The sequence below is a fragment of the Physeter macrocephalus genome, chromosome 11, assembly GCF_002837175.3.
Source record: "Physeter macrocephalus isolate SW-GA chromosome 11, ASM283717v5, whole genome shotgun sequence".
Classification (NCBI taxonomy): domain Eukaryota; kingdom Metazoa; phylum Chordata; class Mammalia; order Artiodactyla; family Physeteridae; genus Physeter; species Physeter macrocephalus.
The window spans coordinates 16421046-16439246 of NC_041224.1; the positions used below are offsets into that span (position 1 = coordinate 16421046).

The 18201-nt window shown below is 45.3% G+C and overlaps 1 protein-coding gene across 30 annotated transcripts in view; it reads right to left on the minus strand.

The window, feature by feature from the left end:
• The window catches only part of KIAA1217 (KIAA1217 ortholog), a 329171-nt gene that overhangs the window by 80755 nt on the left and 230215 nt on the right, over positions 1 to 18201 (minus strand). For 17 of the 30 annotated variants that reach the window (XM_055087778.1, XM_055087779.1, XM_055087777.1 and 14 more), the window contains one exon: positions 9059 to 9115. The exons of 7 other annotated variants lie outside the window; for them this stretch is intronic. In XM_055087778.1, coding sequence (XP_054943753.1) covers positions 9059 to 9115 — 57 coding nt within the window. Of the gene's footprint in view, positions 1 to 1402; positions 1714 to 7064; positions 7447 to 7720; positions 8183 to 8654; positions 8996 to 9058; positions 9116 to 10108; positions 10398 to 13774; positions 14930 to 18201 lie in introns of those variants that run through there. 6 more of the 30 variants (XM_028495553.2, XM_028495554.2, XM_028495557.2 and 3 more) reach the window with 6 other exon arrangements.

An 18201-nucleotide genomic window follows, 5' to 3' on the forward strand; every position in this document is an offset into this window, starting at 1 on the left:
ATTAAGTTCAATCTTATCTTAGAACTAAGTTTAGTTTCAAGGTACGAAAATCTGGAGAGACTATTCCAGACAGACGTTTCCAGAACATTATTCCCATAGAGTTTACCCAAAACTCTTTACTTCATTTACCTTTATTTTATTTACTTAAAAGCTCTGTCGCATTCTTTTCCTTGCTGACAAACTTTTTAACAGGAATAAGAAGGTCTTATTTGATTTCTAGTAAACCTAGGTACAATGAAAGTATTATACCTAACGCTGATGACTCTAACGACATACCTGTATCAAACCAACAAGCTTAAGCTAGAACTTTAACACCAGATGTTAATTCAATACTGAATATTTCCTAGATGATGTGAGCCTGAAACTCATTCTGGACAGTTTCTTTTATATTTGAGTATTCACATAAGCACTTAATTTCCTTTAAGCCAATTAAATAGAGCTCTTTTACAAATTATTTCTGGCAATGCCACACATCTATAACACACGTACAAACACACACAGGGATGTCATAGTTCCCATTCCAAAATTTTAGCCATGAATCAGGTACAACAATGTAAAACCCATCAGTTACAAAAGATTGGATGCCGATTGGGTTTCTGGCAGATGGGACAAATCAAGGTCACCTGTACAGATGGCTAAACCCTTTTTAGAAATATCTATGGAAAAGGCTTATTTCTCTTTGTAGCTTTTGGTGATTTTACGAACCAAGTGGAAACTTTCTCTTCCTCGGAATGTCCCACTCTTGGACAAGAGCAGACAGGTTTTTTTTTTTCCCTGTTCCTTTTCTCCATTTGACATCAGTAAAAGTTTAAAGTATCACAAAACTGATTTGGCTGTAAACGGAGAAACGGTACCAAACAAAATGAAACCAAAGAACAAACAGAAAATCCTAAATAAACCCTCAAGTTTGGTCTTGGGTTTTTACATATACCAACGACACAGGAGACCATAAATGACATAATTAACACAGCAAGGGTAACAGTACATGGTGCACAGGGCCCCAAGATAACCCTGCCTAACCCCCCTGTAGAGATCCTAACAGGTACCGTGGCTACACACTATTATAACAAAATATCATCTTCCTCTGACACATGGGTTTATAGCTGTAATCAGATCCCTTACCCAAAATGCACCTCAGAGAACTTTCTTTAGGGATAGTTGAAACATTCCCCATTTTTAAAGATAGAAATTCAAGACAAACAAAACACTAATGGCACACACACATGCTAGCATCCAAAGAAACAAACAAACCAGTTGACAAATAGGGTAGAAGCCCAACAACTCTTTCCTCTCTCCAACAGGGTATCCCACTCAAATACAGAACAAACTGGCTTATTCCGGAGAAAAGGCCCCAAATGAAGAGGAAGTAGAGTTCCCGGCTGTACACACTGGAGCGACTTACCCTACTGTATGGAACCTGTCAGCTCCCAGATGTCAATTCCTTGCTCCAACTGCCAGGTGCTGCTTCGAGGAACTTTGAAGGGAAGACCCTCAGGACAAGTGGTCCCGGCAGCTGCTAGGGCCTTACCGGAAAATTCCCCAACTGGGGCCGGCTGGCCAGGAGCCGCAAGGCTGCTGGATGGCTCCCCCAGATTTGTTACGGAGTCCAAGCTCATACTACTCGCCCCACGCCAGGCCAATTAATCACGAGATGAGGCGTTGGGGTGAGGACTGGCGACTTTATTCGGAAAGCCAGCGGACCGAGAAGACAACACGCTCACCCCAGCCAAAGAGCCATCTTGCCTGAGTTAGCGTTCAGTCTCCTTTTATACTAAAAGGGGAGGGAGTAGCGTCAACCACTTCCGGTTTCCGGTCAGCCTCCAGAGGGGAGGTGTTAATTTCTTTCTCCCTGCAGTCATTCACAGGTGGGTCTGGTCAAGAGGTTTCTTGTGAGCTAAACAAAATTATTTTAACTTACTGCTCATTAGCTGGGAGTCAGGGTTCCCAGAGATGGGCCATTATGTATAATTTAAGCTTATAGGCAACATCCCTTTAGAGATTAGCTAGCTTGATAATAGAACACAAAAGGTTCTTCCCTAGTGCAAGGCTACACTGCTTACTCTGAAGATGGAGCAGAGAGCCATGAGCCAGGGAATGCAGCAGCCCCCAGAAGCTGGAAAAGACAAAGAACGGGATTCTCCCCTACAGGCTTCAGAGGCAGTGTGGCACTGCCAACACCTTGGTATTGGCCGGTGAAACCATTCTGTATTTCTGATCTCCACAACTGGGAAATAACAAATTTGTGGTGTTTTAAGCTACTAAGTTTGTGGTGGTTTGTCACGGCAATCACCAGAAATGAATATACCTGATGTAGAGCTCAACATCGTGGAGTCTGAGGGAAAAAATAGTGCAGTGGTTTAAATACTGAGCTCATAGCTTCTTAGAGACACTAAGAAACTATGTGGGTCTAATGTACCAAAAGTGCTAAACTGTCTTCTAAAGCTCATCTTGGGCACATTTTTCGAGTGGTAGCCCTGGAAAGTAGATAGTAAGCATCTTTCCCATCTTTTCAAGCTGATACAATATAGGGACATGGCCAGAGAGAGAAAGGAGATGCATGGGAAAAGTTTGGAGGGAAGTTTTACTCATTTGCTGATGCCTTACTATGAGAAACAAGATCTGAGAGGTCAGGAGGAAATAATGATTCAGGAGATGAGTGCAATTGGAGGTAAATTCATAGTAGGGATGGCAAGAGATAGAAGAGGGAAGGGAATCCCAGGCATGGCGGGGAGGAAGAATGCTAACGGTACACCCTCTGGGGCTGCCACGTGATGATGAGGGGCAGGCTGGGAGAGGTCGTCATGAGCCCCGCAGTACTTGCCCAGGCAGCAGTGATTTCTGGGCTGTTTCATTAACACCCAGTTCAGGAGAGTTAGGACTCTCCCACTAGCTCTCTTTTAGAAGAAACGATGACTAAAAGAATCAATGACTCAAGAATCATAGATACAGAGAACAGATCGGTGGCTGCCAGACGCAGGAGGTGGGTGCCCGGGGGGCTGGGGGTATGTGTGTGAAATGGGTGAAGATGGGCAAAAGATACAAACTTGCAGTTATAAAATACATTTAAGTCCTGCGGATGTAAGGTCCAGCATGGTGACTCTAGTTAATAATACTGTATTGTATTTGAAAGTTAAGAGAGTAGATTTTAAAAGCTCTCATCACAAGAAAACAATTGTTAACTATGTGTGGTGATGGATGTCAACTAGACTTAGTGTGGTCATTTTTTCACAATATATGCATCTATTGAACTATTATGTTGTACCTCTGAAACTAATATAATGTTATATGCCAATTAGATCTTAATTTTAAAAAAAGGAAGCTAGTTAATGGCAAAAGAGGAAACTAATTTGCAAGTGCCCTATTGTATTTAGCAAGGGGCAGAATCAAAAATACAAATGAATTCAGGATGTGAATAGGTGGTACTTTTTGTTTTGATCAAAGCCCAAGAGGGTCACGCTCACTGAGATTCTCCAAACGGCTACAAGGGAGGGGACGGACAGCCAGTGGCACCTCCCAAGCCCCGTCTTCTAGCTTGATTTGTGCTATCACAGAAGCCACATTTCCATTTGGATTTCTCAGAGATGTGACAGACAAGGAGGGTATAAATGATTGGAGGGTGGGTGAGGTAGGGGCGTGAGGAGTGAGGAGATGGGCTCAAATGGACGAAAATCAAGATGAGCAGCTGAGAGACCCATAGTGTGGGTGAGAGAAGACATAGAAGCGGCAACAAGAAGAAGGCTGAAAAGGAAACAGAGCCCAATGCCCTGAATACATATTGATTCCTTACCTTATAAATCATTCACTTAGTAAACAATATTTACCAAGCACTTGCTAAGAACCAAGCATGATTCTAGGACACAGCTCTGAACAAGCCCGTAAGTTCCTGCCCTGGAGGGGAACTTCCTGCTCTTGAGAGGATACATTCTTGCCTACATCTGGTCACGAGGATGCAGGGGATGAACTGGCTGGTCTCCCACAGCTTCCTCATCTTGTCACTGGAAGGACTCAGCAATGCAGAATCCCTGACCCGGGGAGTTTTACACATTATGGTGGATTTCATAATAGAAATGACTGACCAAAAGATGCAAGCAAAATGCAAATATTAGCAACCAAAAGGAGCCCTTTGAGGGGTACATTATCCAAGCACTATTGAATTGGCTCCTGAGCCTTCTTAGGGGATCCCAGAGTACGCAGGCTCCTCACTAGACATTACAATTTTATCTCCACTACCCCTGCCTCCCCAACACACACACACACACACACACACACACACACACACACACCATACACCACACGCACCACACCCGCACGCACACCACACGCACGCACACCACACGCACACACATCACAGTAGACTAGTCTGTTCTCCCCCTCTAAACCGGACTTGGGATATCCTCAAGCTGTCCTCACCCCTGGGACCCTCACCCCAGTTCCTAGCCCTTGGGGAGTCACACCTAGGGTGAGGTCAAGGTCAGCCTCCAGGTGTGTCCGCTCCACCACATGGCCCAGTCCCGATGCTCCAGCCCACGCACTCTCAAGGCTCAGGGGCTCAGGGCCATAGACCAGGAGGGCATTCCCAAGGTCACTGTGTGATAATATACCTGATTCCCATTCCAGAATGGCTGGAGCAACCATATAACCAAAGTTTTGTAGTAGATCAACATGGATCCTCTATAAATACCTCTCCCACCCTGTCTTCCTCAATGCAGGGCTCAGTGAAACGAAAGGTCAGGCTCAGTGGTACGCAGGGCAGGGCTTCACAGGTGATAAAATACAAGAGGGACAGGCTCAGCCGGCAGTGCATATTTGGCCAAATTCCCCACCCAATCAGACCACACAATGCAATAATCAACCCAAACACACGTAAAGATATATTCAAACATGCCACTGTGTATAAAGCATCACGTGGTGCTCAAGGTCAATCAGGTGCAACAACTAGTAGGTACTATTGTCATTATTGTTATTCATCCCCCCCTCCCCCCAAAGAATAGGGTTTCAAATGTCTAGAACCCACTTAGGATGAACCATAATCCTAACGGGGTTCGTCGCTACTCCCTGTCCTCTTTTTCCTCCTCATCCGGCTTCATCTGCATTTGGGGGATCCTGAACCAAATGAACACATAGAGAACTCCCCCTTTTCCGGTAAGACAGCAAAATGAGACATCAATATTCCTAGGAGTACACAACTGTCTAGAAGAATAAAGAGTACTAATGAAAGAAAAACGTAAAGTTAATTAATAAAAATTTGAGTAAGTTTCTTTTAAAACAACAGAGACGCCCGCATAGGTGTTTTAAAAACATGTTTGGTGATGTGAAAAGAAATGGCTAGGAGGCACATTATATAACTAAATGAAATGAAGTTATATAAAATTTAAAATAAAACACATGCAAAGGAACTCATTAGAAAAATCTCATCAGACTTTCCGGATGCCTCGTGCAGATGAATTCAGAAAGAAATGTAACAATTAATTAACAATAATTCAGATACACTGTGCATTCATACGGGAAATGCAGGTGACAGTAAAAATATTGAACATCCAACAGCCAGTATCACATGAGTACCAACCAGCCAGAATGGGACCTCAGCCAGCGAGGATAGATCGTAGCCATAAGCAATCAACATTACGTACCTGACGGTAATGCTGTATGTCAGCCCTGCCTTGTCCACTTCAAAATAATCCTGCCATTATCCAACAGGGCCACTGAATGAATTACTGTCCACCTGAGTTATCCACAGTGGAGGTGAATACAAGCATTCTGCTATGCCAAAACAGGTAATCTAAGGTTGAATGTCTCCATCAATATGGGTGACCCAGAGGTTGGAAGCCTTCGGCAAAATTCTTCTTTTGGTTTGCCAACCCAGGACTGACTTTCCAAGACTGAGTTTTGAGAAGAACCTTGATAATTTCATCCTTGGCTCTACATGGAGCCCAAGTAGAGAAGGACATCACCTTCCCATGATATAGTAGGAAAATGTTTTAAACCTACCACTTGAATAAACCCTTAAAATTAGATAACTTGGGTTCATACACTAAAGGATACAGAGCAACCAAAGGCAAATCACTCTTAGGATGAGGCAGAAGGTATGGGGAGACAAAAAGAAAGAATCTTTCTGAAGTCTTCAGTGTGATCTTCCAAGGAGTCCTCTGGCTATTCCAATAAAAAGCGGACTTTATATATAGGAGATACTCATTGCCTGACTGACTGAACCAGGATGACAGTTAAGATTCTATAATTCATAGTTTAAAAAAAATCCCAGCCCTTTGTATTAGTGTTCTTTCTATGGAGATATCTTCCTAGAATCAGGCACTTGCATGGTCTCGTTTTGTTTTGTATTTTAACTGTGTTTTGCCTAACGAGTAAAGAAATGACATTAAACACATGCTAGGTTTTTCCTATACTATTACTCGAAGTCAGACCTTTTTTTTTAAATTTTTTTTTGGCGGTACGCGGCCCTCTCACTGTTGTGGCCTCTCCCGTTGCGGCGCACAGGCTCCGGACGCGCAGGCTCGGCGGCCATGGCTCACGGGCCCAGCCGCTCCGCGGCACGTGGGATCCTCCCGGACCGGGGCACGAACCCGCGTCCCCCGAATCGGCAGGCGGACTCTCAACCCCTGCGCCACCAGGGAAGCCCCAAAGGCAGACCTTTTAGGAGAAACTTATATTAAACTTTAAATGTAAAATAAATAGGCAAAACACACGCACGCCCACAGTTGCTATTCACCTTAATATCCCTGAATCCTCTATTCTCCCACCAGCTCTTCTGATGGTCACTAATCTTCTGTATCGTTTCATCACTCTTAGAAAGTTGAAAATATCTGATATATTATATCACGGACACTTTTAGCCCAGAAAATTTCAACCCTAACGTCTTTATGTGAGCTTTAAAGAAGTTCATTTTACAGCAAGAAAGAGATGACCTAAATACAAAAATAAAGATTCTTTTAACACCTCCCCAGGACACAACATGGATATTTATTTCCCTGCACCTCGGCCCAGACAAAGAAAAAATTCATCTATTTGCGCTAGATATATTGGCAACGCATGAATGAGGCTGTTCTCACCGATCGTCTGTTTTGTTGGGCATTGTCTCCCTCCTTCCATGACTGCCCAAACTACGGCCAGCTCTTGGTTGAGTCCTTCCAATTCTTGTAAACAGCAGAGTTTCTTCCAGAGCCTCTGCACCGTGGTCCCAGCTGAGAGGCCGCTGCCCTGCTCGTAGCACACGGCTCAATACGCTGCTTGGCTCACCCTCCTTAAAGACCAGAATGAATCTGGGGCAGTTTCAAATTAATCACCTGAAGTCTGAGGTAGGAATCCTAACATACCTATATTTCGTTTCCCCCCAAACACCGTAAGTTAAATCCAAGATTACTCATTTACAAGTTTCTCGAATATAAAAGAGGAGGAGAAAAAACTTACAATGGCTTCTGGGAAAAAAAAAAAAATCTAGCATGAAAAATGTTTCTTTCAAATGATTTGGGAAACTGTCTCACGTGATCATGTCTCTTTATGGAGCATTAAAAAAAAAATATATATATATATATATTCTTTGCGGAAGGGAATATCATGTACAGTTTATTGTATTTCAAACCCCACCCTTCCAAGTCTAGAATTTGTAAACACACCACTCAATCAGACCATACAATGAAGTCACCAGACAAAACTGAAAATGGCTCTTAGGAGACTCTTTCATCCTCAAAGAATTAAAGCCACTTACTTTTTCTAAAGGAAATCACCTGTACAGCTAACGCCGGGAAAAAGCACATTGGCTGAGCTCCCAATCACGCGATTCCTTTGTTTGCTGGCTTCATCTCAATCCTCGGTTCCACACGTGGATATTTTAGACAGCTTTCTCTTCAGAGAAGAAATCACACACACAAAAACACAGATCCTAAAATGTTCCCTGGTGTTCACAACCAGTAAAGACCATTCTGTTTTACCCCGGTCTTCTGAGCGAAGCTGCTACAGGCATGGATAAAAAGACGTCCTCCCCATGATAAGCCAATTTCTCCTCCCCTTGGATATTAGTCACTGAATAACCTCAGCCCACATCCAACCACAGGCTACCGCACGGGTGACTCAGTCCTCTAACAACTGCTCACACGGAAAACACACACCAACAAATGAACTCAGAGAGGCCTAGGTAAATGGGGTAACAATGAAGGAAATATTACAAGACAGATCTCACTAAGGCGAAGAGGGTCACGAACACAAGCAAACAACCAGCCACCAACAAACAAAATCATCAGAAAACCCAACATGCTCATTTTCCCCAGGCCCGACTCTCAGTGTTCTGCTGGAGGCGGGGGGCTCCTGAGAAAACCCAGATGGGCCAGCACCCAATGCCCATCCTGCCGCCAGCCTTTTGAAGTCCGTGGGTTGACAACCGAAAGAGACGTGAGCCTCTCCCCCTGGTTTATAACACCGGAGGGTAAACACGAGGGTGACAGAGGAGGCTGTCTATTAATTAACCAGGTTTCACCAAGCTGAACTTTGAGTAGCAGCCATGAATCAGACCTAGGCAGCACCAGGCAAGCAAGTGCAATCATTCTAGAAAACATACCTGAAAGGGGCGGGAGAGAGACAGAGGGCCAGCCAAGGCTAAGCAAAGAGGGTATTTGGGAAAGGGAGCCCGAGTCCTTCCGCCTTACCCTCGACAAGACAGAGGAGGGGAAGGCCAGGGCACTCTCCAGAGACACCCGGGAGCAACGGCTGTCAACACAGCTCTTTTCTTCCAGGGGACAGGCACTAGGAAGGCTGTGTTTCCAACAGGAAGTGGCTCGTGCAGCCCTCAGAAGAGACAGCCATTAACATATTACCGACAAGAGGTGAGAGCAAGGAAGCATTTCCTTAGCTCCCAGGCAGGCTCTGTTTCATCACCATCGTGCCTTCTGAGCCCTCGGGCACTGAATAGGGCAGAAAGCCATTCCAGGGGGAATCCAGGGACAAACAGCTCAGAAGGCTGGGCTGGAGGCCCTGCTGGCCTCACGCCACACCCCACGACCACGTGCGTTTTTCAAACATTTTAAGGCCTTTAGAGGTCGTTCTTGCTGACCAAAAGAATTCCATGATGTTTCTTAAGTTCAAATCCAGTCAGTGTCGCAGGCTCTCTCTAAAAAAAAAAAACAAACAAACTGTTTACTGCTATCAAAAAGCTCTGTGGTGATTAAAGGAAGGAGCACGCGGAGCCCAAGACATTGCTTTCCCCCTAAGATGTCTCATTCGAAACAATATTTGGGTGAAGCGGTTGTAACAGATGCCACCTAAGAGGTCGGAGAAGAGTAGACGGAATGCGAAAAGCCTTGTTTTGATCTTTAATCTAATTGGCAAGAGTTTGTTATTTCTCACCATTGTACGGGAAACACGCAGTCTTGGTCCCTGGCACATCTGGCACACATTTGGCAGGTCTCGTTCCCTCACTCAAACGCGTGCTTTCCAGGAGGGGGGGGTGGAGGTGAAGCTGTGGTCCCACCCCGAGGGCAGGGCATAAGATGTCCTACCCAGCAGCATTCCCGTACGAACGGACCTGGCTCTTCGTACGTGCAGGACCGTGAGGGAGGTGAACGAACGTGGAGTGTCTGGGTCCTGCCGGCCCTGCCCCCCGGCCCAGAGGCACTGAGCTGTCACCGCTGTCGGGCACGTGAACCCCGCCAAGCTCTGCGCGGGAGTCCACTTCCGCCGCTTGAGCGGCAGGTGGCTTCTGTGGACCGTGCTACCTTGGGAGTCGGTGGGCGCAAGGCCAGACATGGTCCCGGTCACCTCTCCCATCTCTTCCTTCCTGCCATGTTCAGGGCAATTTTCTTTGACGCTCAAAATGCTTCAGGGCACCGTCTGGGCAGGAGAGGCATGGCTTGGTCAGGACCAGAGCAGTAATCCACCGTCAGGAGTGTGAAAGCTGGCCCAATCCCGTGGTGAATCGGGATGAGTTAAACGCTCTCTAGCAAGGATTCAGCGCCCAGCTCACCCAAGAGAGAGGGGAGTTCAGTAACCCAGTGCCGGCGAGGGGATCAGGCAAGGTAATTTCCTAAACAGGATTCTGCTGCCACAGAACTCGGCTTCACCTGGGTGGCCTGTGCCCTCCAGAGAATGGCTCTTGACAACTTACCGCGAGGTTTGGCTCATTCTGGGTGGACCCAATCAGCAACATCCCACGCTCCGGTTCTGTTCCTTGGCCAAGTTCTCAGCTGCCTGGCTCGGATGCTACAGCCTTTGTGAGCCTGCGCTTCCCAGCAGTGTGTTAAGTGTCCTGCTATTCACCCTCCCTGCTCCTTTTCGCTGGCTGGCACACCAGGCAAAGTGGAAGCAATCTATTTCTAGTGAGTATTAAGAAAAGACATGCTAATAAATAGTCAGCACTACCTCAACAGGAAATACTTTTTATGCTCTGGTAAGGCTAACGGTCTTGTGAAATTTATTCCGATTTCCCCTTTTGCATTCGCTGCTTTATTGGTTTTTTTTTTTTTTTTTAAAAAGTACATATGCTAAAAGAAAATCTAAACCACTCTTACAAACACAAAGATGCTATTGTGAAGCGGAGTGATTTTGATGCTGGAAAAATTTCAAATTCATCTTTCTTACACTGTTAAAATTGGAAAGATGGTCCTTTGGAAGGTCTATTAATGTTTCATTTGGTCATAAATGGAATGTTTCCCAGACACGAGACAGACAGACTGTTGCCAAAATTATTTAATTCTCAGGAAAGACAGGGTGAGCTTCTGGCTATATTTAAGATGAGTGTTATTCCCACAAATATTTTGACACAGCCAACTCTGCTGGGCCCTCCTGCATCAGACCCGCTGGCTGACTTAATACCGTGCCCAGTGGTGACTCAAGATCTCAGGATGGAAACGCATAACAAGTAACATGAAATAAATCATGTAACTTCCAAGCCACAATCAGTAACTGTGCAGGGCTGCAGCGCAGATAAAAGAACAACGTCCTCATAACGACACTCAATCTTCTGTTGGGATACTCAGGCAGGGACAAGCTCTTTTCATATCTAAAATAGTTACAGTTTGTAAAACGATATTTTCTTGCTACCACCTGCAACGGATGGTACAAAGAACTCCTCATTATTTATCTCATCTCTGCACATCCACCCATTTCCTGCACAGACAATTACTTTTATACACAACTCCCTTTTGGTGCTCCGAGATAAGTCCTCTCCATCACCCAAATACAAATGTTCAGGGCCTTAGATTTTGTTTTTCTTTCTAGGACAAGTCTCTAAACTCCTATTTCACTGGTCAACATAACATCCTACAATATATAATATACTGTTTTATTTATTTATAATGTTTTTTATTCTACGAAGCATTTTACCCTTTTCCCCCTTTTTTTGGCCGCACCACGAGGCACGTGGGATCTTAGTTCCCCGACCAGGGATTGAACCCGTGCCCCCTGCAGTGGAAGCGCAGAGTCCTAACTGCCAGGGAATTCTCCTCTCCTCCACTTCTCTTATCTTGGGATGACAGCCAAGAAAAATCTAGATAACTCCATGGGGTGAAGGTACGATGGAAGATGGCTATACACACACCCCATCATCATCACCATCATCCAGCAGTTTGCAGTTTAGACAGTGCTTTCAACGGTGATTTTATTTCACGAGCCACAGAACGAAGTGAAATGCACGGGTCAGGAGGTCCGGTGTCACTCTCCACACGCGAATGGTGAGAAAACGGAAGTGTGAGGAGATAAGAACCTTGTCCAGCTTCACACAGGACTAAGTAGCAAAGCAGCAAGCATCCCCATCTTCGGCCTCAGCACCGTCCCTACTTCCTTCTCTGTTTAAGTGTGAAATCTCATGTCCTTCAGGTCGCTGAGCAGCTCTGCAAGGACTTATGCTCCCAAGGTCTTCCCTACAGAAGTACTGAGGGTTCATGCATTTGAGTTTTGACCATGAGTGGGCAGTCTGGTGAACTCCGCTCGAGAAGTACCTCATTTGCTCGCCTTTCAGGTCCAGATTTTCAAGGCAGAGGAAAAGAGTAACAGGACAGCTCAGTGGCTTTAGGATATAATGATACAGGTACTCTCTTGACTTACTATTAATTTTTATCTTCCTGCCTCAAAATTAGTTATATAATTAATTATACGTTGTATTTAACTAATGTACATATTAGTATACATTATGCTTATATATAATATACTTACATATCCTCATATATTATATACCACTAGTTAATTATCACTATATGGGTATCATTACATCACCAGTTACATACGTGTAAATACGTGTATATACACATATACGTATATGTATACACACATATATATGTCTTCATGGGTCACAGACACCAGATTGCTTATGGGATAAAATATCTGGGCCTCATCTGATTAACACTCTTTACCATTAGGACCCCGATTCCACTACTGGGTGACATTTCTGGGACCACATCTCTCAGATGCGTTCCACCTCTGTCACTGTGCCCTATGTCCCACTTACCTTTCATTCAGGAAGCGGATCTAGGTGATTATGTTGTAAGTGAAAGGAAGCTGACACAACATTATACAGCTTTAGGATGCTCACAGCAAGGTCAGAATTTAAGAAAAAAGTTTAGTTTGATGAAACAACATATCCTCACCGTATCCAAACCTAAACAGCAAACTGACAACAATCTACCTAGAATTTTACGCTCTACAGCTATAGCTTAGAGGACAGATATTCTTCAGAGACCACGGGAGAAAATGCTGGTAAACAAACTGATGAATGGATGATGCCAAGTTGGAAAACAAATGGTCGTTTATTCTCGGTCTGCCACTGCCCTCTCACAACGTAGCTACTCAAATCGCCATCAGCCCCTTTCTCAGGGCTTCAAACAGCCTCGGCTTCTTAACACCAAGGGTTCCCTGGTAGATTTAACTCCTTCAGGCCTGCTTCCTGTCCCCCTACCCCTCTCCCCCTTCTTTCCTCACGACTTTTCTGGAATCAACTCTGTGGACCTGGGTTATAACCGTGGTCCTTCTATTGGAATCATTCCGTTGCCTACATCCTGCTCTGTTTTCATGCTGATCGGGGTAGGATATGCGCTGGTTCTGTTACCAAGTGATAGAACAAACAACACAATATAAGGTGAGCTATGTCAGCAGAGCCCATTTTTTTTTTTTTTTGCGGTACGCGGGCCTCTCACTGTTGTGGCCTCTCCCGTTGCGGAGCGCAGGCTCCGGCCGCGCAGGCGCAGCGGCCACGGCTCACGGGCCCAGCCGCTCCCGGCCCGGGGCACGAACCCACGTCCCCTGCATCGGCAGGCGGGCTCTCAACCACCGCGCCACCAGGGAAGCCCAGCAGAGCCAATTTTAAAGGGAATTTTACGGATGGCTTCTGATGAAAGGTGTTTTAGTCGTGCCATTATTTTTGATCCTCAGCTGCACAACATTAGCCAGTGTCAAAGAAGAAAGGGTTGTGTGAACGAAGAGCCCCAGAGGATAACACTGAGGGACAATAATTCAACAAATCCACCAAGTTCAATTTTTCCCTCAAAATAAACATGAAAAAACAATGAGGGCGATCCAGATCAAAACAGCCCTTGTGCATATTTTTCCTGGGTTCAGAAGAGCCACGTTCTTTCTACTCTTAACAGCAACTCTTGAAACTAAAAGAAGTTCCATGGGTGTCCCAGGTATACTGAGTACGTGAACTGGCAAAATTCTCTCATGTATGACAGGGACTAGATGCCAACTGTTACATAATTATATAGGCTTGTGAACTTTCCCAATTCTCATTAGTTATGAAAGAACTGAAAAGGTTCCAGGTTTATAAATTACATGAATATACCTTTGAAAACCCATCTGTTTTCCTTGGGTTTAGCTGGAGTCTGTGGCAGCAAACCAAGGACATCTGCTAGTCTGGACCAGGCCAGTGGCCCTGAGTGTCCCAGTCAGGTGTCTCTCACCAGTCAATGCAGTACGTGAAGGAAGAACACCAAACCGGGTATCATGGAACCTGACTTCTGATCCAGGTGTTAAGATCCGGTTCTTTACCCGTACGCAAGAAGTCTGATCTCTCGTTGTCTCTCAGACCCATTCCAAAGGCAACATTTTGTGGGTCTGTGAAATACGTGAGTAGTCACTATGTATGCAAAGCCATGCAAAGCCCAGGGTTAAGGCTGAGGAAGAAAAAAGAATCTTTAAGCCACAATTCCTACCTTTTACGAGTAGAGAAGAAGATGAAGCATGTACATGAGTAACGAAAATAAGACAAAAAGCAAGAATAACTGTGGCAAGTGTCAAATAAGTGCAACAGACAAACCCTCTGGAATCTCTAGAAGAATAAGATTTTTCTGGCTGGGATAGTTGAGGAACACTTCTCTGAAGAGGTGAGACTTAAGTGAGTCCACAAATCATGAGCAGAATTTCGGTAGGGAAGAAAGCGTTTCCTTTCTTGGGAATTCCAGGCAGGAAGAAAGGCATGGTCATAGACCAGGGGTGAGGAAGCGTCAGGTGTCCTGCGGAGTGACTAGACCTCTGATCCGACCAGCAAATTATTCTAGGGCAGTGGTTCTCCGAATTCAACGTAATTCAACAACATCGGAATCCCCCAGAGGGCTTTTGCTGAAACACAGATTAACGCGCTCCACTTCCCGAGTGTCTGATTTAACAGGACTCGGGTGGGGCCTGAGAATTTGCCTTTTTAACAAGTTCCCCGTTGATGCTGACCTGCTGGTCCAGGGACCACTCTTTGACAAAAGCTGCTCTAGGGAGTAAAGGGGAGAGCAAGCTCACATCCAAATCTCCATTCTGTTGTGGGCTTGCTTAAATCCTAGCTCAGAAAGATGACCTTACTCAACTTTGGGTGACAATCATAATTACCTAGAGATTCTCCATACTGGCAATTAAATCTGCCAGGAGAAGATGGAAATAGGGAAAGGAACCTAATATTTTTGGAGACTTCTTACTTATCAAATGCATTTCCATTTAATTCCTAGCACACTTCCATCAGATAAACAATATAATCCCTATTTGAACAGATGAAGGAACGAAGTCAAATACCAGGACCAGAACAATCTCAAACTCTAGGGTTAAGAAATCAGTGTAGAGACCTGACTTTATCTGAATGGTTCAAGGTTCAAAGGAGGGCAGTGGTTCAAGAATCACTATGATCAGTAGAATTCCCATCTAAAATCAGGTCCAGAAATACCTGAACGAAGTCATCTGGATTGAATGTTGCAAGAGGCATGAGAGGAGGGTAACACAGATCAGACCGTATTACTGTTATCTACAAATGTGGGTAGATAACTGCCTTCCAAACATTGACTCCAGGGCACCCAGGAGCCCCACGAGAGTGCTCCATTTCAAAGGAATACCTTTGTGTTTTCAGTTCAAATATCAAGTCAGCCAACCAGCCAGCCAGTGGACAAGGCTTGGAATCTGAGATGGTCAGCAAAACCACTGCCTCTCCTTATTTGGATAAATAACAGCCTCAAAGACAACCAGTTTGGGAGTCGAGCACACCCAGAGGCTGGGCTTGGCGTGCTTCTCTGCCCACGCCCTGCCAGGCCTCACCCTGCACTGACAGTCCCTGCTCCCCGCCAGGTTCTGACCAGGCCAGACGCCTCCCTGCCAGACACAAGATCTGCTTCCCTGCCTCTAGGGACACACTGCTGAGCCTTTGAGCATTCCTGCCCTTGAGCGACGCCCTGCATTCCTGACTCGTAGTAACCACGAGGAACAAAATGCACAGCTACCGGCCCGGGACGTAAGGAAGTCGCGTGCCATGTGACACAATGCCCACATCAGGCAAAAGGGCAGCCCCGATCTAGTTGTGCTCCCCCCCACCTCCAAACACTGCCCCCTGGAAGGATCCTATCACACAGGAGGTGAGGCAGGTGACAAAAATGCGTTGTCATCTGTGGGGTGCCTTCCGAAGTTCATGATTATCAGGAAGAGCTTGCAACTCCCTTCAAAGAGAAACAGGCTCCAGGCTGACCCCAAAGTAGCTCATCCTCCCCCACTGCCCAAGCCAACCTCCAGCTTTCTTTTTCTTCTTCTTTGTATTATCCTTTCTCTCACTTTTCTTCCTTTCTCTGAAAAGCAACACTGGGGCAAAATTTCTCCAAAAGAGGACAGGAAGATAGGGGTCGATAAACAGACAAAGGGAGTTTCTTAAAATTAGAAGACGTGGTCTTGATTCCAGAGACCCTCAACTCTAAACTTGTTCAATGCGCTGAAGCCCACAAAGTAGTTTCCAAAGTTTTTTTTAAAAAAGACTTAATCATCTTCCCCCTTTGATCAGTACCCTTCTTCACCATGATACAGAAGGAGGACAGCAGGGTGTGGTGGAGAGAGCGCTGGATCATGGATGAAAAGGCTTGGTCTCTGTTCCCGAGGATCTCCTTGGGCTGTGGTCGCACGGCGGCGACTGTGGTCCTGCCGTGGGTCCTGCTGCTAAGTGAGCTCGGGAACACCTTCTGTACTTACCCTGCTGGTGCTGTGAACATCCAATGGGCTGCATTCCCCTTATATGACTTTGCATGCAGCAGAGCATGGTCCATACACAGCACGATGAACGTTCACGGGCTCACCCCATGAACTGTGAGAGCAACACGAACAGAATGGCGAATCCCCGCTTTAACACACGCACAGGAGGGTAAAGAGAACGATACACTCTCTTCTTGAGATACAAGAGCTCACGAAAGAAAGAAGATTCTGAAAGCAGCCAACACAAGAACACCATGCTGTATTATATTCCAAAGACCTCATCCTTGAGAAAAAAAAAATCCATTCATATGCAATCACATAACATTTCAAGGAGGCGCTTTTCTTTCTTTCTTTTTTTTTTTTGTTTTTTGCGGTCCGCGGGCCTCTCACTGCTGTGGCCTCCGCCGTGGCGGAGCACAGGCTCCGGACGCGCAGGCCCAGCGGCCATGGCTCACGGGCCCAGCCGCTTCGCGGCACGTGGGATCTTCCCGGACCGGGGCACGAACCCGCGTCCCCTGCATCGGCAGGCGGGCTCCCAACCACTGCGCCACCAGGGGAGCCCGGAGGCGCTCCTCCTCATTCCCATTCCCACGTGAATTGGTGATCCTGACCCCAGATCAGGAGACATAAGACTCTCCATCCACTTGTTACTGGTTCAACTAGCAGATTCAAGTATTAGTTACTTATAAAAATTGTGACATGGGTGATGACCCCTATCGTTGTTTTGGACCCTTCCTCCCTTCCTAGCTATCATCGGGGAGAACCTCTCTTTGGGAATGAAAAGAGAATCCATGTCATCACTTGACTGTGGTTTTGGTTGGTGAGGAGGAAGCTGAACCAAGTAGCTAAAGGCAAGTTTTCGGATGTGCTCAGAATTTCAGCTATACAGTCCATTTTAGTCTGGTCCCACATTAAAAACAGGGACCCAAGTGCTTTAGAATACTTCTTGATAGAAGTACTTCTATCAACATTCACCTTGTGGTATTGCTCAAAAAATGATTTTTGACCTTTCTTTTTTTTGGTATAGCAAAGTGTGGTGATTCAATGCAAACGCTGAAATGTTTGTTATTGGGCGTATATGTGGAGACGGCCTTGCGTGTACATGCGCTGTCTCTACATTTAAAATATAAAAGTACAGTTGGGTAGTTTTCATATTATTAAGATGCACGGTGTCTATGAGTACATATCTGTAGATAAAAATTCTCTGCCCAAATTAAAAATATCCAAATACCACGTTTGACTCATTTCTATGCTCTAGTCACAAAGTGATTACTGAATAGAAACTTATTAGCATTTCACCAAGTTTCTTCAGATCATTGTTAAGAATAATAAAAAATACAGAAACATTTAAAAACACCGTATTTCAGTCTTAGAATGGTCAGATTAACATAATTATAGCCTTAAGTTGCCAACAGTGGCACATTTCTCATTTTCATGAGAATGTAGAGGTTCTAGTGGATCGCAAGCTAATAGGTTCCTTGGTCTAAATATATACAGTAAAATCTGCAGCAAATTTCTGAAGCATTAACATCTGAACCCTGGAGATATCTAGTGAGTAATTTGCGCTGCAGTAGAGCAGATTTTTTTTTGTTTTGTTTTGCAGTTACACAGCTGCTAGGAAATATATTTTTAGATTTGCTTTTCAAGGCAAGCAAAAATGATACCCACTTTGTGGATATGTAACCAGAATGTTCCCTCAGGCCCTCTGGCAAGGGAGTAGGGACCCACCTACAGAATGTTCCATTCAGTTGCCTTCCTCCTTGGAAGGGAATACAAGGAACAGCC